Source organism: Fusarium venenatum (genome assembly GCF_020744135.1).
Source record: "Fusarium venenatum strain MPI-CAGE-CH-0201 chromosome Unknown EDB82scaffold_1, whole genome shotgun sequence".
Lineage (NCBI taxonomy): Eukaryota > Fungi > Ascomycota > Sordariomycetes > Hypocreales > Nectriaceae > Fusarium > Fusarium venenatum.
Window position 1 is genome coordinate 948,757 of NW_027072129.1, and position 25,416 is coordinate 974,172.

Genomic DNA, 25,416 nt, shown 5'->3' on the forward strand with positions numbered 1-25,416 from the left:
AAAATATTAACACACTCCCAGGTAATATATCCACGAAAAATGACCTATCATTTCTATCAGACACTAGATTAGTGCCGGTTTTTATGCAACCCGTCGGGCGCATAAGTCGACATGCAACCGCGATAAAAACGATTGGTCCGGTCTCCCCAAAATGAGGCTCAGCATCTGTTGGCCATGGCAAAATAACAAAATGTAAAAAGAAACATCATGTTTCGCAATTCCAGCACCGCCTCAGACATATGATCTGATTCTGGTTGTCGATGGTTGAAAAGGCAGCCTAACACCCGATTCTTCCACTTCTCAACAAGTTTGTTCTCGATATGCCACAACCATCAACGAAAATGCACCAAAACTGTGCTGACTTTCGTGTCTTGTCGTGGGATAAAAGTATGTTACTACCCAAATGTTAGTTTGTTTAGTGGAAGTACTAATGGGAATACTAAGGGAAAGAGGAATGGAATGGGCTGAATCGGATTAGTCCCGGCGAGTTTTATAATGAGGGTTTACATCCTTTGTTGAGAACTGACTCTCATGTCACAGTCATGTAAGTTTACGAGCGACATTTGATGAATAATTGCTAATGGGAATAGATTCGCGGACGCTGATAAAGTGCGCGAGTGTCCATATTGTCGGAAATGCTTCACCGACGAATTCCTCATGCCTGAGCTGTGGTGGTCAAGTTACAGCCGTAGATCAAACGGCTATTTTGGTAGCGAGACATTTCGCAATGACCAAGGAGACATCTCAGCACTAAGTAAGCAATACTCTACATGCCTAGATTCACTTTACTGACTTCTGATACTAGATACATGGTCTCGCTTCCTCGCCAAGCAATTAATAGACCCAGACGAACACGTCTGGCATAAATTCAACATCTTCACCCACTGGATCGCCTCAACACAACAAACATACCTCATCGTATTCGAAGCTCCCAAGCAAACCCATCTCAGAAACCTTTTCCCTAGCCCAATATTGACGAACTCTCACAAGGATGCTCTTCACGATCCTTTCTGGGTTTACCCTCGTCTTCTTGAACAATTAGCCGGTCTACAGGATAACAGCGTCTGGGCCGTCCGCGATCGTGTGAGGAATATCGAAAAAGAAGATTTGAGAAAGAAGCCGAATCCAAGGTATAGACATATGCATGATACTGCGCGACATGCGATTCATGTTTCGGAGACGCTTGAAGTTGCGGAGAAGACTGTTGCTTCTATTGTACAGCAACATAATGTCTTTAGGGAAGATATTGGATGGGGAGATAAAATACGGAATGCAGGGTATCGACGTGTTGATGAACGATTGTTGTGGTATGACCACATCCTTCAAAGTCTTCGCTATCGAGCATCTGCAAACAAGGAGCGTCTTCTTAATGAAGTCCAGCTAGCGTTCAATTCCGTCGCGCAGTACGATTCGAGAATTGCGGTAAAGATTGGTCGAGCAACGCAATCTGACAGCGCAGCGATGAAGACCATCGCCTTTGTCACATTGGCATTTCTACCTGGGACGTTTATTTCAGCGCTGTTCAGTATGTCTTTCTTCAATGTGGATGATGATACGGGGGAGTGGACTGTCTCGCACAAGATATGGATGTACTTTTCGATTGCGATACCAGTGACTTTGATCACGAGTGGATTGTGGTTATTGTGGCAAAGGTGTTTTCCGCCTGCTTGGATTGGTGAGGAGGAAGAGTCTGAAAATGCGCTTAGGGACTGGCGTAGGAAGTTCAAACGAGGTGATAGTGCAAGGGTTGATAGTTATGAGACGTCATGGGCGTGAAAGACTGATGGGAAGATATAGATTTGGATGCTAGTGTTTGGACATTGGAGTTTGGGTAGGCGTACGAAGTAAATGAAGAATTTCTTGCATAGGTAGTGAACTATAGAACTAGAGAGCCTTGATCCGAAAGATATCGTGTATCCAAATTGTCAATTACATGTAGACAGACGCTGTGCTCCCAACATCAAACCGTACCCCAAGCATAGTGACATTCATTCATGAAGCGTGATTCCAAAAATAGAATAAAAATTGACCAAAAGTACTACCGAAATGCGATTCATATCTCATTAAATCAGCTGGTTGCACCTCTCGGCCGTGTTAAAGTTATTCTCTGCCGTCGCGGCATCAACCGATACAATTGTTCCCGGCTTTCCAGCAGTAGTGTACTCTTGAACCACTACCGGCTCTGGCGCATAAGTAGTTTCGAATACAGGAGGCTGCGACTGCACAGTAACACTGACGATGCCTTCTTGCGGTACTTGGGTTGCCACAACATTTTGTTCTGCGGCCAGACTCGTCCCGGCGAGGATGTCGTTACCGCCGTATCCACTGTTCAGAACGAGAGTTGTGTTATCGGTAGTGCCGGGGACTTCGACGAGGTGATCATCACTAGTGATGATCTCGGGCTGGTTGTTGGGGATGTAGACTGGGTAGACTGGCTGCTCTGGCTGAGATTGGAGGATGAACGATTGTGCTGGTTCGGGTGTGTAGGTGGGTACTTGGTAAGAGATAGTCACCTGTTGTTGCACTGTTTGAGGTGTCTGAGTCGGATCGTAGATGTATTGCCGAGCAGAATATGTCTGCTGCAGGTCAGGTTGATAGACCGATTGAGGTGCGGGCTGTATAGGCTGCGCGTAGGGCTCCTGTGGTACTGATGGCGGCGGACAGTCGTTCTGCTGCAAAGGCTGAACATATTCCAAGGGCTCGGTTTGCTGAGGGGGTTCCATTGCATTAGAGTCTTGGGTTGGCATCGGCTCGAACGTGGTCTGTTGCTGAACCTCGAAACTAGATTGCTGTTCGTAAGGTTGTTGGACATATTGATCCTGCTGCGGCTCAAAGCTCTGTTGCTCAAACGCGGGCTGAGGGTCGGTCGTGGTGTAAGAAACCTCTGTCGTGATGCTGAATTGCCCAGGCTGTTGTTCGAATGCAGACTGATCATATTCTGACTGCCCAGATTGAACGGAATACTCGAAGGTCGTCTGTTGTTCGTAGGCTGGCTGTTGAAACATCGCCTGTTGTTGGCTATCGCCAAAGTCGAATGACTGCTGCGACTGCTCCGAGAAAGACTGATCGAAGCTCTGCTGGAATTGTCCTTGCTGTTGATCCTGGTAGCCACCCGAATCGTCCCCAAAGTCGAATCCACTGTTGTCATTGTAATCGTTGCATTCGTTATCGCTTCCAGAATTATCGCCGGTCAAACCGTTTACTTGGTTGAGCATTCTTCCCAGCTTCCTCCAATTCTTCTTCTTGCCCAGCTTCCCGACCTGTCTACTAGCCGACTCAACACCTTGACCTGTGAGCCTGGCCGCATTTATAGTAGCAGAGAGGATGTTGTCTCCGACGTTTTGTGAAGTCATCGGTTGGCCTGGTGCAGGTCTCCTCCTGACCACGACTTTATTGCCCTGCTTTGGCTGTTGTCCTGGTCGGTCCCACGTCGACAATCCTAGCTGCTCGTTGACATAGAATGGTGTCGCGTCTGGTGTCCTCAACTCTTTCCAACCCTCAGGGAGAGAATTGGGTGGCTTGGTCCACGCGCTGGTTCCCAGTCTTTTGTTGAAGTAGAACGTCCGTCCATCTGGTGTCCTGCGTTCGTCCCAACCAGGCGGTAAGCCTGAAAATCCCGACAGAGCCACCGCCGTAGGTTTGAGATGGGTCTTGAGCCCAGTCGCATTATGCGTGTACCAAAGCCGACCGGAAACGTTCTTTCGGATCGTCCACATATGAGTTGTCGCATCTTGGACCGACGATTGTATACGGGGATCGGATTCAGTTGCGTAGTAAGACTTGTCGTGGCTGTGGGAAGTGTTGACTGCGTTGGAGGTGAAGCACCAAACACAAAAGTTTGTCGCGATGTGAGCGGTGCTACAGATGAGGCATGTATATACTGATACATTGAGAGGGATCCCTGTAACGGTCAGCCAACGTACCTTTGGGTTGTTCAGTTGACTTACCTTTTCGACAATGATTACAAAGTTTGGGTTGGCCAGTAGAAGTCCGTCTGATATCTACTGTCGGCGTTTGTTGAATCGGCGGAGGAGAAGTGGGATCCCATGTTGGAGTGCCTATCGGGCTGGGTGAAGCTACGCTTGCGATGGTAGTGGCAGGTACTGCAATGTTGGGACTGCTACTACTAGCGCTCGCAGGTATCCAGTGCTCAGGGACAAATGAGCTGGCATTAGCGTGACCAGAATCATGATGTAGAGGTGCTGGGGTTGGTGAAGCGACGCTTGCGATAGTAGTAGCAGGCGTTGCGACGCTGGGACTGCTACTACCAACGCTCGCAGGTATCCATGAGTTGATATCATCATGACTAGACTCATTGTGATGTAGAGATGGCCGGCCTGCTGCTGGTGTCTGGGGCTGTGGTTGAGGTTGAGGTTGAACCTGAGGTTGTGGTGGTGTTTGATGTGTGTTTGCCAGTGTCGATTGGGCCGTTTGACTCGCGATGTTTGGAGCTGAGCCTATCGGACTAAATGGCTGTTGCTGAGGGTATTGACCGGGGATCTGCTGTTGAAGCGATGATTGATGAGTCTGTTGCTGTGGTACTGGAGATTGTTGTTGATGCGGCTGTTGCTGAGGATGCTGCACCTGTACTTGGTGTTGCGGCGGCGCATATTGCTGGGGTTGTTGATGTTGTGCCTGGACTTGTTGTTGCTGTGCTGGAGACTGTTGTTGAAGTTGTACCTGTTGAGGCGACTGTGGATGAGGCTGTTGATGCTGTGTCAATTGGGGGCGAGGTTGCTGAGAGTGTTGGCCTTGGTGTTGCTGTTGCGGGATGGACTGTGCGGCTTGAACAGCTGGTTGAGCATTGTGGATTTGATGTAGACTTTGCTGAAGATATCCAGGATGAACTTGTTGTCCAGGATGATAAGATTGAGGACGTTGCTGCTGGACATTCTGCTGCTGAATCTGTTGCTGCTGATTGTGAGGATAGCCACCCGCTGGATACTGTTGCGGTTGCTGCTGCTGGGGAGCAGGTCTATGCGCAAGTGAAAAGGTCTGCGGTGAAGGCGATGATACTACAGATTGTTTTCCAACTGGCTTTCTAGCAACAGATCTCTGATGAGACAAGCCTTGAGGCGGCATAGTATTGGCATGTCGTAGAGGCTCCATCTTGACTTGACTTGACTTACACAGGAAATAGAAGCGGGGGAAACCAAGAAAATGACAAGACGGGAGAGGAACAAGTTCCCCTCTTGGCACTTTATTATCTATCTATTCCCCTGTCAATCAGCGTGATCCCGAGACTTAATTGGTGAAAGATTAATTAATCATATCTTGATGCTGCATCTATTCTTTCAACCCCTCAACGGGCATGCACAAGGGTCCTCAGCCGCAAATCTGTAACCACTTACAACCCTGCTCCATCAACTTCGTGGCGCGCTTGAAATGCAACATGCTCTTTTTGGGTAAAGTTCAAGGCAGATTCGGCAAGGCGTTTTTAGATGCCGCTACTCTAGTTTGTTCATCTTTCCATTCGTCTCTTCGCATCCTGTTGTGCATGATTCTGATGGGCAATAACCGTGGGCACAAGCAAACGCGCACAACATGTCATTTTCTTTCTCTGTGCCCTGGATACGACAAGCCTGAACACCTGTTTCGGGAGGGAGGGGAGATTCCTTGCCGTAGCCTGTGCAAATGCATGGTGAAGGACAGTATCCGTGTGCGCAAGAGAATGTGCAGAGGGGGAGGAATTTCTGTGTTTCGCCGTCTGCTACAGCTCCTCGATTGCATGGAGCGTCGTTCGTGAATGTTGAAACGGTAGGAACAGAGGGTATAACCTCCCGTGTCGTGGTCGGGCTTTGCGACAGTCAGTAAATCCATCATTTCTTGAGTTGCACCAAGACTTACATGCTACGCCCATATATAACTTTACTCTGGTATTCAGCAAAGCCTATACCATCTTCTAAATATCCTTCTGGCACGCGTTTTGCAGGGTCGATAGTGCCGTCGTCATGAGGGTTGGGTTGCAACCCTAATATTATCGGAACCCGCGGCCACGTTACCCAAGTTACCGCGGCAATAGGAAAGATAAGAACACCAATGATGGCTAAAATTATTCCTAAACAGGGACTCCCCTCAGGCGGCTCCTCGGGCGCCTCATCGGGTGTCTCCTCAGGTGCCTCCTCAGGAGGGGGATCCTCAGGTCCGTCGGTCATCTTATGTCGATTAGGGGGTATCTGTTCGTTGATGAGTGTGTGTTGGGATCGATCGATACCAATTATTCTGCCAGGAGAAAAGATCTTCTTTATATACTTTCATTAAGTGATATAAACTTTGTTTTAGTAGTTTCGTGTGAACTTCGATAACAAGTTGTTGGGTTGTTGATATAAAATAACTTTCCTTATCTGCCATCACTCAGGCAAAGGACTGTAGTAAACATTTAATATGAACCCTAATACATCATGACCTGGCCATTGCATTTTTAGAATACGGTCACTGTTGGATTGAGACAAAATATAGGAGAAAGAAGGCAGCAATCAGTCCTTACTAGGAAGAATATAACCCTCTGTCCTAGAGGTCGAGGCTTACAGGTTTAGTCACAGGGACGACAGCGATCAAGGACATCTACAGATACTAGAGCGCCAGAGCCATTATTCACTGAAAAGACACTCAAATTAAAATATGCAACGAGACAAAGTAAGTTGGTACTATCAAACATCTACCCTATGAACTTAGTTCTTCGTCCTTGAGCGCCATTCTTGAATGTTGAAATTGTAGGAACAGGGGGGATGATCGTGTCCAGACTTTGCGAAGTGTTAGTGAATTCATCGTTTCTTGAGCTGCAGCAAGACTTACATGCTACGCCGATACGGATGGGGCACTGGAGGGTCTCCTTCGATATAGGGCGCTGAGGTGTCTTCGTCCATAGGGGGCTCTGGAGGGCCGAACATCATATTACCGAAGTAAATTGTACCGACAAATAGAGAAATAGCGGCTATCGAACCACACGCAAGCATGATATAAAACTGATTATCAGTTCTGGGGCCGCCGCTGAACATCTTGTATCGATTGTGGGTATCTTGTTTGTCGATGTGTGTGTGTGTTGGGGATAGATGCTGATTATTCTGTCAGTAGAAAAGCGCTTCTTCATATACGTTCCAGGTGAAGCAAACTCCATCATTTTTATGCTATACTAACTTTAATGGGAAGGTTATTGTATGAGATAACTAGGCAATGGACTCTGGTTAACCTTTATCGTGGACCCTAATGCATCGCTCAGGTATTCCATTTCTAAAGCCCAGGCCCTTTTAGATTGAGAGAACGTGCAACAAACGCAAGACAGCAGTCAGCCCTTGAAGGAATACAACTCTCTGCTACGGGGGTCAAGGCTTGCAGTTTCAGTCATGGGGAATCACTCACTGATAAGAAACTCAAATTTAAATATTCAGGGAGACAAAGTAAAGTTCTTCACCACATGACTTACTTCCCCTATCCTTTCAAAGTGCCATCCATGATACTGACAGAGAGTGCCAGAGCTTACGATGGCGACACTGCTCACTGCCAGGCCGATATATGTAATCTGTGGAGGTATCAGGTAGATTTTTGATCACCGCTGCCTTCTTCGTCGCTAGGGAAGGGAGAAGATTTTAGTTCATTGCGCTGTCTTTTGTGGCGACCATCTTCATCGATAGGAATAGAAGATGATCTGTGCTATGTGTCGGTCTTACCACATTGTCTGGCAGATCTGCCACCTCGGTGTCTTGCAAGACCTTTTTTCTCGTGTTGACCAAAGTGGCTAGAGAGACCGTTCACGAAATAACGTCAGACGATAATATCGGACGTGCGGTCAGCGGTGAAGGTCTATCGAAAACTAGGGCATCTTCACTTTAAACATCCGTTTGTAGTTCAAAACCGACAACGTGAGTTCCTCTTCCGTACAAACTAGGGAGCGAATGGTACGAACGGAGTCGACGGAGTAAATGGGACGAATGGATCGAATGGAACAGGTCAATAATTGCGGCAAGAATTACTACGAAGTGTTCTTACCCGGCCCAAGGGATGAAATTAGTAAGTCATTTTATGCTACTTGGACTAGAGTCAAAACTAATGGACTAAGCTTTAGGATGCAGTGCAGACTCTAGATTAAGTAGTTTAATGGAATCAAAGTATGGATACCAGCAAGTACATCACGGATTAAGGTGCAGGTTAACAAGTAAACCATTCTTCATTCGCAAACGCTAGAACTACCTCTTAAATGTAGTATTCATGATTCCCAGTGACCAGAGAACAACGCCCGAGAATTACCTGTCGTTCTCGACTTACCAATCCCTAGAGTCGTCAGTATCTGATGTAACATGGATGGATGCAGACGTACCACACGATTCCAAGATCTCTTGTCATCTCGGCCACTGCATCGTAGACCTCAACAAGGGCTTCTCCGACTTGTCTCCTTTGTCCGGAAACGTAAGTCTCTTCGCTCTGGCAAAGTCTCTCTGTGTTCCGAGCAAGAGCCTGCAAGCTGTTGATGCAGTCATTTCTTGCGTTCTCCTAGTCGATACAAATTTGCTACATGGATTAAAACTTAGCCCATTACGCGTTCAGAAAATAAACTCACAGGGTCCATGATTTTGACCTTCGAAACTTCATCGTAGACCGTCAAAACCTCATTGTCGACCATTGAAACATCATATTCGGAGTTATCGACTAGTCCGTATCTTCTCGCAACGTCATCTTGCCATCTAGTTAAGTCTAGGTCGAAATGGTCAATGACCTGTCCACGCGGTATCGATTCTGATTCGTCGTCTGCATAGTATTGTTCCGCTTCCCTCATGGCTTCGAGGAGCTGGGGGGTTAATTCTTGGAATTCTTCGGTATCACTTTCGTCATTGCTTGGAACGCTGAGTGGGTGACTTTCATCACTGTGATCGTCCTTGATAAGCTCTGGGGTCAGTTCTATAGATTCGGCCTTGGCCTTGCCCTTTTTGTCGTCGTCGCTCCGATGTTTGGTGACTGTGTTACGATGCTTCGTCTTGTTGTTTGACATGTTGGAAAGCGAGTGTAAGTAACTATAGTAACTGTATTAAAGTATGATATGGCTTTTGTAAGTTGAACAATGTAAGAGAAGAAAACGGATGTAGGCAGTCATCGTAAAAGTCCCATATCATAACACGGTGCAAAGGAAGGAGCGAGATAATCTGGCGCGTAGCAGAAGCGTTGGCCTTCTATGTCTTTAGATGCAAAAATAAATGACATAAAACCATGGCCCGAATAGCATAAACTGCCCTACTAATTTCGTCTTTTATACTTCTAGCAGCCAACTTTTCTGTTACCCTAAGGAGTGAATCACCTCAAGGGAATCTTTGTTGTGGGCGGAACCTTTCCATAAATCATTTGTTTCAGCTGCTGTTCGAGACCCATCGCCTCGCTTTTTGATCAGCGCTGTCATCCATAGACAGAAGATCTAGATTTCGCTAGTAGCCTACGCGGTAGGTATGCAAGACCCGAGGAGTCGGTAGTGCCAAGTGGGACGACGATCACTAGATATCTCTCCCATTAACACCAAGAATACGGTAGACTCGGTAATTAGTTATGATGAATGACCTCATCTCGAACCACAAGTTTATGTCGCATATTTGCATCATACTCGCGAAAGATTAATTAAGTGCAGCATGCAAGGATCACCACTCTTGTCTACAAACACCCCAAGTCGATCTTCACATGTGCGTATGTTGATCATCAAACCGCATAACAACGCGTCAAGATAAAAAGGTAAACACAACCTAACAATATTTAACAAAATTCTTCACCTGAACAATAAAAAACCCTCATCTCCAAACAAGCTTTTGTGGAAAAAGTGCCATCATCAAATGCATGTGTGATCTTCAAATTAACCCCGCACGTTGATGAACGACTCAAAACATACGGAGGTGGTCCGTCACTCTGTCTTGTTTACTGCAACGAACCTATCAAGTTTCATTCTCTGTAAAAGGTTATCCGAAACCGTGGTCTTGCAGGCTGTGACATTCGACGACGTCATTTAACATGTATGGGATTGTTCAAAACCTGACTCGGATTCTGATCGAGATTGAAACGTCGGATTCTTGTAATATGCACCTTTTGTAACATGCAGAGAGAGATTGCACGTGGCTTTGCCAGATGTGCGTGACCTCATGTGTGGATCATATGCCAGAGAGGGCATGATGCGAACTATCAAGTACTGCAACGTTGGAGATGTACCGACTTTGACTGCAGATATTCACGTGTTTTGGGGCAACATATTATAGTGTTAAACTTATGGTATTTCTGCCATTCAGTGTGGGTGCTATGCTACCTCGAGTGGTCTGCCATCCCAATCATTAACCATCCATATCTTCCGACAAGAATACGAAGAGTCGACTCAAGATAATTCCCGTTATCCTTTCCTTTCCCTTTCTTCGTCCGGCCTCAGGCGCGGACTATAGTAACGCAACGAATCCAACATGGGGTATCCCGAATGCATGCAGAGTTATAAAAACAAAAAGACAAGTACAAGAATAATGATAAAATACAACGCCATTGGCAAGGAAGAGGCTTGTGCAGTGAAAGCAGGTCTAAAATGCAAATTTCCCTTTCTGTTGGGGAAAAGTTCCTGAAATGCTAATATGCTGAATGCTGGAGAGGTTGGTCGTAGAAGCATGCCCGGAGAGGTGAGAGCGAAAGGAGGTTGTACAGGTTGGTAAGCGAGAGGGTTTGGTGGCGATGCGTGACGTGGAAAAGTAAAGTTGTGGGGGAATATTCTGGAGTGTTCTATAGTCGTTTCATTTGTGGACGTGTCGAGAGCTTGATATGATGGCGAGATTTCAGGTAGTAGTAGTAGGTAGAGGCGAGTCAAGATGTTGCGGCGGTGAGGTGTCGAGGTTGTTTGGTCTAAAGGGGGTATCATGGTTTGTCGGTGACCGCTTTCTTGAATGTCTTATGCGCAAGCGCATTTACTTCTTGTGCGACTTGCTAGAGCGAGAGTAGTTTCTTCGCACGCGCTCTCGACCGCGGCGCTCTTCCTCATCGCTGCTGTTGCTGCCACTGCTGTGGCGGCGACGATCCTCCTCGTACCAAGCGCTCAGAGACTTTCCGCCAAAGGTAAGATCCTCATCCTCAATGATGGTGGGCTGAACCCAGGCGTAAGCTGAAGGGTCGACTTCGCGGGCTGTGGGGTCGAGAGCCTGAAGATTGGGGACGTAGTAGTAGTAAGTTTCGGTTGAGTGACTCATGATGACTGTTTGATTGTGTAAAAAGAAGAGGTTGGTTTTTTTCTTCTTTGAGCGGGACTGTCGGGATATTTATTTGTGTTTTGTTGTTGTTGTGAAGGACTTTGTTTTACTGTGGAGGGAATGGAATGTGGACACGCCCTGGTAAACAAAGAAGGTGGAACTCTACACAAAGGGATAGACGGTGTGATGTGATTTGTTGTTACTGCGTCAAGCAATAGTAGTAAAAGAGGTCCAGCTCGAAAATGATGTATGAAAAGGCTGAGTCCAAGGCTGTGACGATTATATCTCGTGTTGTGTTGTGTATATAAAATGTAAAAAGAGAGAAACCCCAGGAAGGGGATTTCGGGGGGAAGGCTGATGGATATAGACACTGGCAGAGGCTGTACTGACAGTTTGAGAGGAGTGGGGAGTGTAATTAACTGGAGCCTCAGGTGAATCAAGGTGGAGGTGTGGCGGGTCTTGGCTCGGTAGGGGGGGGCGTGGCAAGGACAGGGCCAGCCCAGCGCGACCGACGCTCAAAAGGGCGTGGGGGAGATGAGCTTGAGCCGCACTGTGGTCGTCACTGACGATAATGATTTCTCAGAAGGTCGTCTAAGGGTCATCAATCCCCTATCCACAGTGGCAATTAACACTCAAGACCAAACAAGGCATCCCGTTGATTCGGGCGCACAGTAGAAGAACTTTGGGGGTGGATTTAGCCAAGAAACCAGAATCTCGTCCCTGGTCTTTTAGAGTCTCCTTTTTTAATTTTTGAGGCCTGGGCCAGAACATGACAATGACCGGGGGGATCCATTCATTCCTACAGCGTATTTTGCGGGGATGAGCGTGAGGGCTCTGGGATAACGAATGCCCTAGAACTAGCATTCCACTGATAAAAGAAATGTCAAAAACAGAAGCTATTCGGGGGTGCCGAAAATCGGCCAACATGTTGAATCGTGAGGGAATTGTTTTGTTGTTGCTATTTGTTGACTCATCTTTTGTCGCTCACACCACTCACACTCCCATGTGGTAGAAAACTTTGACAGAGGAACATTTCGGGTTGTCTTTTTTGTGTTGGGGGGTTGAATCCGTCGTGTTGGAGTCAAGATGGATGGACGGTCTTTGTTATGAGTGGATGAACTGAATGGATCTGTAGACTAATTTGAGCCCTTTTTTTGCTTCTTTTATTCTTTTTAAGAGTCAAGGGAGGGAGATCAGTGCGTATCCAAGGGATGAACTAGATAATTTTTATTTTCTTGTCTAATTATTTCGTGTGATACCCCGTACTGAATGTGTCATGGCGGAGAAAAATACGGTGTCTTTTGTTAGATACGAGTTGGCATCTAATTTGGAAAGGTGAGACAAAAACAAAGACAAGTCATTAAAAGCGCATTGTTGGGGGATCAAAGACTTGGCAGTGTTTGCTAAATGGAGAAAGTGGGAATATCTATTTCTTGATCTTGGTATTTATTTGAAAGTGTTTTTAGACATTTGTGATGATCTTGTCTTGGGAGAACAAAACAGACAGGTGAGAAAACATGTTGTGGGCCGCGGATCCGCCTCGGTCAAAGGTGAACTGATCGATTCATCTTTACTTATACGATGCTGGGGAACCGGCCAAGAGAGACGATAAAAATAAAAGTGAGGCTGGGTCTTTTCGCTTCCCCTTATCATCAAAGCTCGGGCCTTTCCATGAGTCGATGGTACGATTACGTCGTGGGATTATTCTGGGCTTATATCGTCCTTCGTCCCGTGTCGCATCCAAACTTTGATGATGAGTGAGATTTATCAGACACTGTGCATGCAAAAGAGGCATTTGCGATATTTGTTTTTGTGGTTGAAAATGGGTATTAGATGTTGCCTAGCAAGGCAAAGGCTCAGCCTAGCCCAGCCGCAGTGGTACTATTACCGCCTTGCGTGAGACTATTGGAACAAATGAGCATGCAAATACATATGTAGGCAGCAGCAGGCCTCACTTGAACAACAGCTTTATGTCTCTCATTCTTGGTGGTATGTATTCTGCGATATGTTATTTGATATGCCACGCTGGCCAAGCCAGACTTTACCACGTATAAGATGCATTAGGTGATGGGCCTGATTGCGGGGAAGCAGGCATTCACAGACGCAAGGCAAAGGCAAGGCAGTGGAGAGAGGCTCCGCGGGCCTTGTTGAATAAAGGATGGGATCTGACAGGGGAGACGCAAAAAAGAGGGGGGAGTGTGGATAAGCAGTGGTACAGTGCAGCGATGTTGCTTGCATTAACAGGTTCAATCGAACTACCTATTTGAGCCGAAGCTATCTACAATTATGCGAACCATTTCCCCGCGCGTGCGCTGTGGAAGGATGATGATAAGATGCCTCTAAGATACCCGAAGTACGCGTTAAAAAGGCCACATGGCAAAAAAATGACAAAGGGCGGGAACAGGTTTATGTCCACATCTGCTGACTGCGACTGCACCGCTGACGATGACTACCTCCAACGGGAACGGTAACTACGGACGGTGCGGTGCGAGCATATTGCCGCAATTATCATTATATTATGCGCAGCTGACGGCAGGCTGGCTGAGTTGATAGAAATGTGTTGTGTTTGTTTCTCAGATAGGAACTCTTTGCGCCGCCGCAAGCGCTCTGGACCCTGATCTTCAAAAGATGGATGGATGGATCAGACAGACGCATGTGCGAACAGTATATGATAGCATGTAAACTGTCCATCATATCGTGGAGACTGTGAGGCTCAGAAAGTAAATCACCTGCATCTTTTGACACACACAAGGTAGAATCTGAGACAGTGGGCTAGGTAGCCGTTGATCAAACCCCATGATTTGACAAGCGCGCATGTGCCTCGATTTTTGATGCCTGGGGAAAAAACAAAAGCAACAGGATTTGGAAAAGGCGGGGAAGATACAAAATAAGATGGGGGTTGGGGTTGCTTTGCGGACGAGATGGTTCGTCACATGCTGAAACCCGCCAAGTTAAGATCGGTGTTTATTCCAAGCTGGACATACTGACTAGAGCTTCACGCCACAAGGAGTATTGTGGTGAAACGGTGAAAACAGCGGTGATGTTTTAATACGAGAGTCAGAGAGCAAAAGAGAGTTTGACATGATTCAATATCGATTACTTTATCGTCAACCATGACCTGATAGCTTTACTGTAATAAAGCCGAGGCTTTAAACTGTGCGGCTGTAAGTTGTTCTATAAAGGGCAATCTGGGGTCAGCTTACAGGGGTTTCTCAAAATCAGCCTTTCAATCCTTTCCGCCCGCGGGAACATCCAACCCTAGCCTCTTCCAATCCTGGAACCCTGGAGGAGCGTACCGAAAATCCCGGAGCCGCGCTTCTTTAAACGTAATCTTTAGGAACTCTGTCCGGAATGTTGGACCAGGATAGGCAAAAGGCCTAGGGTCGGCTCCATGATATGTTAAACGAGCCTCGACTTCAGCCGTTGAAAGTATTGAAAAGTTTATTCCTCCTAGACATACCTGACAAAAACTATCGACAGGAGCTGAAACTAGCACAGCACCATGGGAGTTGCTGAGAAGGAACAAACTTGTCAGGCTTGTCAAAGTTTTCTTCTCTTCTAGCTTGACTCATTCATTGCGCAAAAAAGGAAAAAAGGAGACGTTTATCAGAATTTTCAGAAACAATTGGAGTTTATTCCGCCACTGAGCAAAGCTTTGAGTCAGTTCGTACTGTACAGTGCAATAATTTACCCCGTACTTTTTCTGAATGAATCGCTACACCCCCTTCTTGGCACAGTAGCCTTGTCGTCTCGCGTCAGCCACGAGGGCACGGCGCCAGAACATGTCAAGAACACCTAGCAAGGCGGTGTCGACGACATGATGTGCTGTAACTGTCGCTCACCGACTCTGCCAACAACCCTTTCTTATTGCTACTGTAACTCTGTCTGATTCATTTACAGTGAATAAATGACTCTTTTATCACTGGCAATCAATTTAAATCACGCCCCCCGCAAAAATGCCAAGCGCCGAACTATCATCCTTTGTTCCTCTTTCCCCCGCTCCGGCTTCGGCCCGGCTTTGTGTGGGTTGGCCGCCTGGCTCCCGTTATCCGGCCGGGTTGTGTAGAAAAAATCCTTCTTTGAACCACCACCACTCGGACCGGGAAGAGAATTTTTTTTTTAAATGCTCCTCAGTTAATCGCACAGTGATAAGTGGAATTCTGGGGAAAGCAAGCGAGAGATGGGGCCTTTCGCTTTCGCTCCGTTGAGTCTAAAGGCCACCTGCAGAACCGTTGGGAAGAGCTGAAGGACGGAATGTTCCTGTGCCTGTCTACCAAGATCTGCACAAGATGTCAACGGGCAGAAAAGTTACTGTCAGTGGGTGTTGCAAGGCTTAGAACAAAGACGCTGCAAGGCGTCAAGTCTTGTCATTCATTTTTCTCTTCGTCCTTAGATGTTGATTGGTTCTAGGCATGCATGTCAGGGCAAAAAGGTTTCGCCTCTCAACGACGTCACAAAGGCATCAACGGTGTTTCTATTGACTAAAACATGCTTCCTTTGGTCCACTTCTTTTGTTTCTTTAATGTTCGTCATCACTACAAGGGATACAAAGGAAAGAATTAAAAAGAAACTGTAGAAACAATAACCGGTTTTCCCATTACGCGGCGAGATACTCCCGTTCCGGGATTAACGGTCTGTCTGTCAAAATCTGCCCCTCCAATATGATGTCATGTTGCCCTGGATCAATCTCGCAATCGGTTCCGAGATCTTGGACTCTTGTGCAGAAGAGAGGAAGGGGGGCGTGTGCAACGGTTCTCGACTTATTTTGCCTTGCATTGCATTCAATTGTCTTTGCAGTATTGATTGAAACCCAGCATTGCATCGTGATAGCTTGGCGGGCTTACACAACAACGACGTAATTGAGGTCTATCATGCAGGCAATGCAATGTTGGAAAGGGTTCTTTGCTTACGTTGCCACAAAGGATGAGCCCATGTTCATTCAGGTCCGGGGTTCAGAAAATTCTCTTCAGCTTTGCTGCTGGGATGTTGATCGTCTCTGCAGACAATAAGATCAACAATGGTGAGAGTTAGCTTTGGGTGAGCTGAGTCTAGGGTACGTTGAGGTGATTAAAGGTTGGTGTGAGATCACAAGGCTCTGCGTGGGCCTGATGCCTCAGGCCCATATCAGGCCAACAGGTCCAACATTACTGTGTGGCTTGTACCTTATGTAAGGTAGGTAACCCCGCGTAGCCCCGCGCACATGGAAAGTTTTCCCCATCGTGCAAGAGCTCCGTCTTCTCTCATCGCAATTGTGCTGTCCTCTGTTGCGACACCTTCTCGAATCTTGAAACATGCCGGTCACTGTGATTCTCGGCTCCCAATGGGGTAATTACAGCCCTGTCATCGCTGCAATGGGGCATGGATATGTACTAACGTGAATCTGCTTTCTAGGAGATGAAGGGGTTTGTCTGCCTCCATACGCAATATTGAACTTCTTCTGACGAGCGTGGCCGACAGAAAGGAAAACTGACCGACATTCTTGCTACTGATGCGCAACTCTGTGCTCGAGCCGCCGTAAGGACGATCCGATCCGCGTAGAAAATACATACTAAGACGAAGATGTAGGGAGGTCACAATGCAGGGCATCAAATTGTGTAAGTCGAGACGGATATGTGTAGGCGTATTAGAGTGGTCTTGCTCACTCTAGAACAGTACCCAGGGTGTGTCGTACAGGTATGCAGTCATATCGCACCGTCAGAGTTACGGGAGAGAGTACTTACTCGCTTAGTTTCCACCTTCTTCCTTCTGGTCTCATCAACCCGAACTGGTAATTAATTCGATTCATTCCTTTGGCTTTGCAGGACTGATCCCTCATTTTTAGCACGAACTTGATTGGTTCAGGTGTTGTTTTCCATGTGTGAGTGACTGCGACCCCTGGTCCCATTCTATCGATCGGCAAGTTGACTTCCTTTAGCCCATCATTCTTCAAGGAGCTCAAGGAACTTGATGACAAAGGCCTCCCCAACGTTTACGATCGCATTCTCGTCTCGGACCGAGTTCATATCAACCTGGACCTTCACCTTGCTGTCGATGGCCTTGAAGAGGTTGAGCTTGGAAGTAAGTAGCTAGTCATCCAAGTACGCACCTCCAGCAGCTTCTAATATCGCATTCTAGAGAACAAGATTGGAACCACCGGTCGTGGCATTGGCCCATGTTACAGTACAAAGGCTGCAGTAAGAACTCCACCGAAGCGACGACGAAGCGACGATGGAACAACGCTAAAATGTGCTTAATAGCGAAGTGGCATTCGATTAGCAGAGATCTTCAACGAGGAGCTGTTTGAGTCAAAACTTCGACGACTTGCATCAGGCTACGCCAAGAGATATGGGGACCTACTGAAGTAAGAGCCAGCTCATTGCAGATTATACCGCCCATTCTGATGCTATTGTCAATCCAGATATGACGTTGAGGACGAAATCGCCCGTTTTCGAGAATACCGCCCGAAGCTCGCCAAATTCGCCATCGATGCCGTACCCTTCATGCAGTCTGCCCAAGAGAACAACATGAAGATCCTTGTGGAGGGTGCCAACGTAAGAGCTCTCTTCTTTATCGAAGTACCGCGCTGATCTTTTCGGTGGAAGGCCTTGATGCTAGATCTCGACGTTGGATCATATCCGTATGTGTTCTCAACATATATCAACCAGATGTCAGCCATTAACAGTGAACAAGATATGTGACAAGTTCTACCACATCCGTGGCAGGCATTATTGGCGGGTTGCACCTCAATCCCCGCAGCCTCACTGAAGTGATCGGGGTGGTCAAAGCCTGTAAGCTCAACACACATTCAGCTGGCTGAAAGCAACATCATTCCAACCAGTTTCAGCCACTGGTGGCTTTTTCACCTATTTGTTTCCTATACTAACAAGAAATAGATACAACCCGAGTTGGCATGGGCAGCTTCAAGACTGAAGACCTCGAAGAGTTAGTTATTCAGCTTACACAATGTGTTTAGTTGCTAACTATACATAACAGAGTTGGCACGAAACTTCAGGAAGTGGGCAGAGAATGGGTACTTTTTCCTCTCCTTTGAACTTATTATACCAGTGCTAACTGTGTCAAGGGAACATCCACTGGTCGACGACGTCGTTGTGGTTGGTAAGTTCCTCAGATATTTGAGACATGTAACAAGAAAGTCCCAGCTAACTCAGATAGGCTCGGTACTTCAAATCGCTTATTGCAGTCTAATATATTTTTCCAGTTTTGCTAACATAAATCTTACAGACCTGGTTGTGCTTCGATATAGCATGGCCATCAATTATTATACAGCACTCAACTTAACCAAGGTAACCGAGAATCTCTAATTTTATTCGCGCTTTTAATTGGACAGTGGCTGACTCCCTTTCCCTTTAAAGCTGGACGTGTTGGATACATTCGAGACGATCAAGATCGCTGTGGCGTACAAGGACCCTGAATCTGGCGAGGTAAGTTATTAGATGTGTCCTATAGAGGTGCCAGCAGATACTAACTAATTTTGTAGGAGTTGGCTTCGTACCCTGCGGATCTTGATGCTCTCGATCGAGCTCAAGTTGTTTATCATGAGATGCCGGGGTGGAATACACCGACCACGAACGTGAAGACCTTCAGTGATCTTCCCAAGCAGGCGCAAGACTATGTCGAGGTAAGAATCGTGATATTATTATTCGGGGACTGTATTAATAACTATTTCGCCAGTTCATCGAAAACTTCATTGGAGTCAAGGTAAGATTATAATTTACTTTTTTTTTGACTATTTCGATATACTGACATTCATAGGTAAAATGGATTGGCACTGGCCCTGACCGAACGAGTATGATCAAGAAATAAGTCCGGCGGTGGACGCCATACCAGCGACGAGTTGTGTGTCGCTATGATGGTTAGAACACCAATTTTAAAGACCAATTGTCACACGACGCTATGCTGGAAGATGGAGGGTAATCTACAGTCGCGCAGGTTCCCTAATGAGAAGTAATTAGGGTTCAATTATGGTGTAACGGACATGGTGCATGTCAGTCCAAACAGGGGCTGTTCGTAAGTGTGTCATGTCGCTGATCCATCATGGGTCACTGACATGTCTAATTGAACTTCACTTTTACTGCACACTACTTTTTGACAAAATTATTGAGTCTGCCTGCTATCTCTTATTCCAATTCAAATACTGGCTACATGATCACCACTGGACGGGAATGCCCAACGCGTAGTGTGTGACGTAAATACTCCGCGCAATTGATTCAGTGTATAGGGTATGCACCGACCAAATGAAGAATAAACTTGAAGCGATGTGACGTGATGCTATGTCTCGCCTCATCTCAGACCGAATATCGAAAAACGACGTCATAAGTGTTGATCATTTTGAGGTTGAGCTGAGTTGTAGAACGGCAGTCATTTCCCCAGTTTCGCACTGCCTGATCCCTGTAAATTCACTAACAACCCCGGACAACCTCACATCGGCTCCATCGCGCAAGGCGTTGATTGACGACGCCCGCATCGTCAAGGAAGAAAAGATGCGATGGCAAATAATCCTGCGCGCGGCGACAGGTAGCAGCGAGTACCGGCGACTACGACATCAAGACGCCTTTCGGAAAAAGTAGAGCCGAACAGAGCAGAGGTGGAAGCTGGCAGAGGGAGACGCGGGATTGGCCCCCAACTTGAGACTGCCTACGGAAATGCGCGACAGGACGGACGCGGAGGTTCTGAGATTATGTCCTGTACTGGGGTCGGGCAGCCGATTGAGGATATCGTCCCTACACAGTCCGTCCAGTACCGTTATTGGACATCGGAGTTAGGTACATGCCTGTGGCATGGCGCTTGTGAATACAACGACGAGCATATTGGCATGTTCATGCATATCTCTCACCAGAAATGAATTTTGTGAATTTTATCACGGCGCAACACCAGGCTGATGTCAACACCAAATCCCAGACTCATCCATGCAAATCACCAAGCCAAGATCAAACTCATCGAACCGCTTACCAGGAGAGCGAGATGGCGCGACAACAGCTCTATTCATTGACGTTGCGTCGCATGTTGTTTGGGCCACCCCAAGGTGGCAGATCAACGTGACTCCTCAGAATTCTACCGTGGGCCTTTCCCATGAACATTCAGAACATCCAACCGATCATTCCACATGATATGCCTGATTAGATCATCTGTCGAACTACCAGCCTTTCTTCCTCACATCAATACGCTGGACTATCTTGTGCTTGTTTCTGACATCACATTGCACAGCACTACAAGATGACTCAGTGAATTACATTGACTCGCGTCTTGTACACAATGCGCGAAAATCCATTGGCACGGAGCTTTTGAAGCGATCCGTGTCGATGAAGCAACGGGGCAGAAGCGGTTTGCAACAGAGGCTAGAGTGGGTATCCGTGCAGCAATGGTATTGAAGCAGTCTAACAGGCTATAGGTTGCGGTCAGATACCTACGGATCGGTCACTTGCAGCCCCGTGCCGCACTTGGATGTCCAGCGAAGATGGAAACATCACCAGAACAATTGATGATACGGGGTTGTATAGCGAGACTTCACAAATCGCAGCATCGCCAGTATTTACTCAGTTTACAAAACCTCAGTCAGTCGACAAATGCCATTATCACCACTCCCCGACTGGCAAAGACGCCGTACTTTCAGAGTTTCCAACCGACTCCTCATCCCCGCAAGAAACACCAAGGCCTCTTCTCAGATTGTCGGTGACGAGATACTTGAATGCTTGACCCCTCTTTGCTCGGAAGCTTGCTTCATGATAGATGCCCAAGTGTCAGGCAGAAAGAAACACCGTCAAATTTTCACCAACTTCCGTCGGATTCAATCTGCGGTGACTCCGACTGTGACACTCAACAGTCTGTTTTCTATCACGGACGTATCGGAACAGCTGATTCATCAGGGAATTGCGATGGCTCAGTGCTTGCTGCGGGACAATCGACGCCGTGTGCCTCGCACAATCTCCGGATTCCTGCGATGTATGCCTGATGAAGTCGTCGCATACATCTTCCAATCAAGCAGAACAAGAAAAATCATATTCCAGATGATGCAAAGGATATTGCATTTCTTGGAGCGAAAGAATGTCCAATTCGGGTATAAATCCCCTATCCTCCCCGACAGGTTTCCATCGTTTCTCATCTCTTCACATTACATCACATCACAACATCTTATACTATTGATTCTTGGGATTAATTCCCTCCTTCTTCGTATCTTTATACATCACACTACCATATCAACAACTCTGGTATCCATGACACAGCTTCCCTTCTGAGAGCGAGTCTTTGGTCGTCATGGCTCATTGTGTCATTACTTATCATCAATCTGTCAACATAGCGACTCCGATCTTCTTACGAGTCGTCCATTGACAGCTAAGTTGAGTTCCTACATCCAATCTTCTCCTTCTATCACTCCCTAATGGGACTTGACAGAATCTTTCCTCTCCTTGGCGTAATCTCCGACAACGCACCCAAAGCACCTCATCTACCGATGTCACGAACCCTTCGCTCGCTTATTAAGCGCTTCCATCCTCATCGTCGGATGGCGGGTATGAGTTAGCGAGGTTGAGTACACTCTCATTTACAGCGACATACCTAAGAGGCAACGCCGTCGAGAACATACACGTCCATCACCCAAGCCTGGAGCAATGTCACACCTTTTCCCTTGCCAACCGCGGGCAAAAGACATCATACCTGGCTTCATGGTAGCCCTATCTTCGTCTCATCGACACTCGGTCGTGGAGTACATGGGTATACCGTCAAGACTATCGACAAACTCTCGAAGGGTCCGGATCTCTGAAGTAAGTGATTTTGAACAGTCTACAACATTGCCAATTCTATATAGAGGTTGGTTTATCCCATGCACCAGTGCGCGGTGTTTGGGAATGTTCCACTGCGGTGAATCGACGAACTTCACTAGACCCTCCACCTTGCATCAACACTACAGTCTTCCACTCCCACCTGGATTATCACCAGATATCTACATGTGGGTGCATTCCCATTTTACTCTATCCATTCAATCGATCATTCCTTCCATCACCATCATCACTACTACCAGCCGCTATCTCGAGAATCCAAGTGGATTGACCTGACCAAGTATCTACAAGTACTTACATTCTCATTTTACTTCTTCATTTCAGCCGACCGGTCTTTTCCCTTGTATAATCGTCAGCAACTGCCTCCATAACCCAACTGGATTATCATCCATCCACACAAATACATCCCCAGTCTACTCCTTTACCTAATCTTATACACACTCTCTCTCCATTGTTGTCAGCTATTACTCCCATTAGCCAGCGGCATTCGCTGCAGCCTTCGGGTAGGAAGGCAAGAGCCACAGACAAGACGGCCGGACAAGGACCCGACTTGCGCCCTGAAGCTTGGTATGGCCATCATGCCTAATTTGTGGTGCGGGCTTGGATGTACAAAGACCCCCCAAGTGGCATCCCATGCAATGATGATCGACATTCTGAGCAGACTTGCAGTATGGCGCCCTTGATCATGTTCGGCAGGGGCAGGTACTCAACATTTATCGCATCGCCCAGACGAGGATACATCTAGAGAAAGAGGTTGGCGGTGCCTTCACCACCAGAGTTTTTGTATGGCCGTTGCCTTTGACCGTCGCTTGGTGCGAGTATGGTTATACCCAGAACAGAATGCCTCGACTATTGAGTGTCGCCATTTCTGAGCAGAGCCAGTGACCGGCTTCCAACAAAGATCAACGCAGACTGGAAATCACCAATCCATGCGATGTACGAACTGTAAGTCCCTCCCTCAAAGAGCCACCCCTCCTACCCTTACATGGTCAATGTTTGTAGAGCTAGAGCTAGAGCTAACCTGCTTTCCTACAGCAGAACGAATCGTTTCCATTCAAGGCTACCACATCACGCGGGGACGGGGCCGTGCCATCTTCAAATGCGTCGACGTCAATGGAGCAGCTGTCACTATTTCTGAAGAGCATCTTTGAGTCAACGCGCTATCTCTCGTTTTCACATTCCGGCACAAGACATGAAGCTGCTAGGGAGTTTCTATTCGAAGCAACGAGATGAGCACGAGGAAGACACCCATCTCCTTACACGCCGTTGAAATGTTCTAACGCAAACTCGAGTTCGAGTATGAGAGAAAGAACGAACATCGCGAAGGCATCAATACAAAATTCGACATTGCTGACGCTGAGAATCTTTTTGCGACTGCGTCCTGCCTCTTCGGTCGCCACCCACACCTTCGCGGGATTGTCGCTGCACCTAGAGCCTCCCAATTTACGCAATTTCACTCTGAACAGGGTCTGGCCCATCACGCAGGGCTTCCCTTACTGGAAATAAAGTCGTGAGACTGGGATTTCCAGCAGACGAGACCGAATTCGAAATGGCCTTGTCTTCTTACATACCATTTCCACGCTGTGCAGATGTGAGGGTAATGTTCACAACGCCTTCTGGTGGCGTGCTGCTGCACCAGCTTTCTGCAATCTGTGCGCTTTCCAACAATGACTGGTCCGCCAGTCATAACAAAGTATCGCAGAGTGCTGCCTTATGAGCTGATGTCTGGCCTGGGGTACGAGCCACTCTACGCTGTCGCTCCCGCTCCCGCTACGCTTTCGCCTGTATGCACAGTCTCGACACGCCACTGTACGCATGGGAGTCACATCACCTCCTATGGACCCTGAGCATGCACGGCACAATGTAGTCCATTACAGAGACGTATTTCCCATATCTCCTAGAAATCCTTGAGCGGGATTCCTCAGCTTTGAAGCGGCGAAAACGGAATTGTAGGATGTACTATGAGGAGATGACTACGGACGGACTCAGTGAGTGCGAGCTCCCTAAAGATGAAACTGGTATCGCCTACGTGGCCTACATTCTCCCGTATAGGCAGGCATATCTTTGGCCTTTCCTATGTGGTGAGACTCAGGCACCACAGCTTTGAAGAATATGTGTATGACAGGAGTCAAAACAGGTGCCCGACATGCCGCCACCGTCACAAATTTCAAGCGATTCCGATACATGAGCAGAAGAGTGCCACACTATAAGCCACACAGACAAGAAGTACCACAAAGATGACCTCGCATTTGGCACAATTATCTCGGCCCCCTATTACAGTCAGAAACGAGACGACACTATTTCGACATATGACTACAACACAGGAGTCACAGCCTTTGATGCTGTTTACTCCAAGCATCGCAAAATGGTCATCATCGAGTGTTGGGCAGAGCATGTAGTCTGCTGAGCGTTAGGTCCCAATGGTGTCCGTCACCTCCATCAGACAGGCACACGACGAGGCAAAGGCGAACATGTCCATGATACACGTCGCTCCTACTCAGGACTCGAATGGTTCCAACAATGAAGTCGTTTCCACCAGTACTATTGTTACCTTTTGTGCTATTTGGTGTGGTTTTTATCTTGCCGGCCCTCTTGGCCATTTCCGTCTATCTAACCAAGACTCCCGCACTTCTGGTTCTTTCAGTCGACTTCAACCTCGGCATCTTCTTTGGCACCAAGTATTCATTCGGGGGCAAGACCATAAGGCTCAGCCTCGACAAGAGAAATATTCTCAAGGCGCTAATGGGCTTGAACCGAAGAATCCACGAGTGCGTACCTAACTGGTCGATCTGGCCACATTTACATTTGACCATTGTGCTGGAAGTCTTTCCTTTGCAGACCGCTATGGTAACAAGCATACCCACCATCACGTCCACCTGGCCCAAGATGTATACAGCATTAAAGGACCTTGTTTCATTGCCGCTCCTATTTTGTGTTGCCGCCAGAAGATGGCTGAGTGACACCTTCTTCGGGTATGTATGTCATATTATGCCTTGGAAGTACCAGTTCTAACAGATATCAGGACTAGATGCCATCGATCTGCCTTCTCGCGGAGGCTCTAAGCCCTACAGATCTATGTAAATACAAGGTCGTAGTGACTTAGTACTCCTATGGCGCTGCAGAGTTCACTCTTGACTCATTTACTCGCTCTGAACCGTCGAATGGCTTTTCGCAGTTTCAGCATTATGGGGTCTTCAGAAAGTTCGAAACACATCCTTTACAACAACGTTATCGATGGGTTCCACAACCCACCAGGGAGATGCCTGCCCTAGCATTTGCAACCTTTGAAGACAACTACTGCTTGATGTATCAGCTCTTCTAGACCGACCTGACCTATCTCGCACCTGATGGCCTGATGTATTTCAGCTTTCCTTTCTCAGTGATATCTCTTCCTCCTTCACCCAACTTTCTCGACAATGTCTTTTCTCTCTCGACTTTAGGCCACCGCCAATCGATTT

At 47.2% G+C, this 25,416-nt stretch overlaps 7 protein-coding genes across 7 annotated transcripts; 3 read left to right on the forward strand and 4 right to left on the reverse strand.

Annotated features, from left to right (window-relative positions):
- The first annotated feature begins 126 nt into the window (after positions 1–126).
- EDB82DRAFT_482508 (uncharacterized protein) lies at positions 127–1,856 on the forward strand. The gene is made up of 4 exons (XM_025732237.2): positions 127–387; positions 445–544; positions 591–754; positions 806–1,856. Exons 1-4 carry the CDS (start codon positions 321–323, stop codon positions 1,774–1,776), a joined length of 1,302 nt encoding a protein of 433 aa, XP_025591183.1. The 5' UTR covers positions 127–320; the 3' UTR covers positions 1,777–1,856.
- Positions 1,857–5,109, reverse strand: EDB82DRAFT_455109 (uncharacterized protein; the record flags this gene model as incomplete). The annotated part of the gene is made up of 3 exons (XM_065607844.1): positions 1,857–3,901; positions 3,948–4,202; positions 4,308–5,109. The coding sequence occupies 3 exons, from the start codon at positions 5,107–5,109 to the stop codon at positions 2,064–2,066; spliced, it is 2,895 nt and encodes a 964-aa protein (XP_065465277.1). The 3' UTR covers positions 1,857–2,063.
- Positions 5,110–5,225: 116 nt separating this feature from the next.
- Positions 5,226–6,155, reverse strand: EDB82DRAFT_570235 (uncharacterized protein; the record flags this gene model as incomplete). The annotated part of the gene is made up of 2 exons (XM_025732235.2): positions 5,226–5,796; positions 5,848–6,155. The coding sequence occupies 2 exons, from the start codon at positions 6,153–6,155 to the stop codon at positions 5,448–5,450; spliced, it is 657 nt and encodes a 218-aa protein (XP_025591181.1). The 3' UTR covers positions 5,226–5,447.
- Positions 6,156–6,658: 503 nt separating this feature from the next.
- On the reverse strand, positions 6,659–6,998 carry EDB82DRAFT_519107 (uncharacterized protein; the record flags this gene model as incomplete). Its single annotated transcript, XM_025732234.1, has 2 exons — positions 6,659–6,743; positions 6,796–6,998. 2 exons carry the CDS (start codon positions 6,996–6,998, stop codon positions 6,659–6,661), a joined length of 288 nt encoding a protein of 95 aa, XP_025591180.1.
- Positions 6,999–10,778: 3,780 nt separating this feature from the next.
- Positions 10,779–11,186, reverse strand: EDB82DRAFT_519109 (uncharacterized protein; the record flags this gene model as incomplete). Its single annotated transcript, XM_025732232.2, has 2 exons — positions 10,779–10,845; positions 10,912–11,186. 2 exons carry the CDS (start codon positions 11,184–11,186, stop codon positions 10,779–10,781), a joined length of 342 nt encoding a protein of 113 aa, XP_025591178.2.
- Positions 11,187–16,355: 5,169 nt separating this feature from the next.
- Positions 16,356–19,223, forward strand: EDB82DRAFT_4909 (Adenylosuccinate synthetase). Its single transcript, XM_065608380.1, has 22 exons — positions 16,356–16,511; positions 16,578–16,588; positions 16,644–16,700; positions 16,752–16,780; positions 16,839–16,859; positions 16,915–16,953; positions 17,008–17,043; positions 17,101–17,243; positions 17,301–17,359; positions 17,423–17,526; positions 17,584–17,716; positions 17,768–17,802; positions 17,856–17,953; positions 18,059–18,107; positions 18,159–18,195; positions 18,247–18,281; positions 18,339–18,343; positions 18,408–18,469; positions 18,539–18,607; positions 18,664–18,804; positions 18,858–18,884; positions 18,939–19,223. Exons 1-22 carry the CDS (start codon positions 16,478–16,480, stop codon positions 18,987–18,989), a joined length of 1,275 nt encoding a protein of 424 aa, XP_065465278.1. The 5' UTR covers positions 16,356–16,477; the 3' UTR covers positions 18,990–19,223.
- A 4,402-nt stretch (positions 19,224–23,625) lies between these two features.
- Positions 23,626–24,365, forward strand: EDB82DRAFT_519111 (uncharacterized protein; the record flags this gene model as incomplete). Its single annotated transcript, XM_065609057.1, has 2 exons — positions 23,626–23,767; positions 24,178–24,365. The coding sequence occupies 2 exons, from the start codon at positions 23,626–23,628 to the stop codon at positions 24,363–24,365; spliced, it is 330 nt and encodes a 109-aa protein (XP_065465279.1).
- Positions 24,366–25,416: the final 1,051 nt, after the last annotated feature.

What these genes read in the sequence shown, in the direction of transcription:
- EDB82DRAFT_482508 (XM_025732237.2), top strand. Translation starts at nt 321, where the DNA reads ATGCCACAACCATCAACGAAAATGCACCAAAACTGTGCTGACTTTCGT. An exon ending in GACTCTCATGTCACAGTCAT is followed by an intron (nt 545 to 590) that starts GTAAGTTTACGA and finishes TAATGGGAATAG; the next exon opens with ATTCGCGGACGCTGATAAAG. An exon ending in AGGAGACATCTCAGCACTAA is followed by an intron (nt 755 to 805) that starts GTAAGCAATACT and finishes TTCTGATACTAG; the next exon opens with ATACATGGTCTCGCTTCCTC.
- EDB82DRAFT_4909 (XM_065608380.1), top strand. Translation starts at nt 16,478, where the DNA reads ATGCCGGTCACTGTGATTCTCGGCTCCCAATGGG. An exon ending in ACCCAGGGTGTGTCGTACAG is followed by an intron (nt 16,860 to 16,914) that starts GTATGCAGTCAT and finishes TTACTCGCTTAG; the next exon opens with TTTCCACCTTCTTCCTTCTG. An exon ending in CTCGACGTTGGATCATATCC is followed by an intron (nt 17,803 to 17,855) that starts GTATGTGTTCTC and finishes ACAGTGAACAAG; the next exon opens with ATATGTGACAAGTTCTACCA.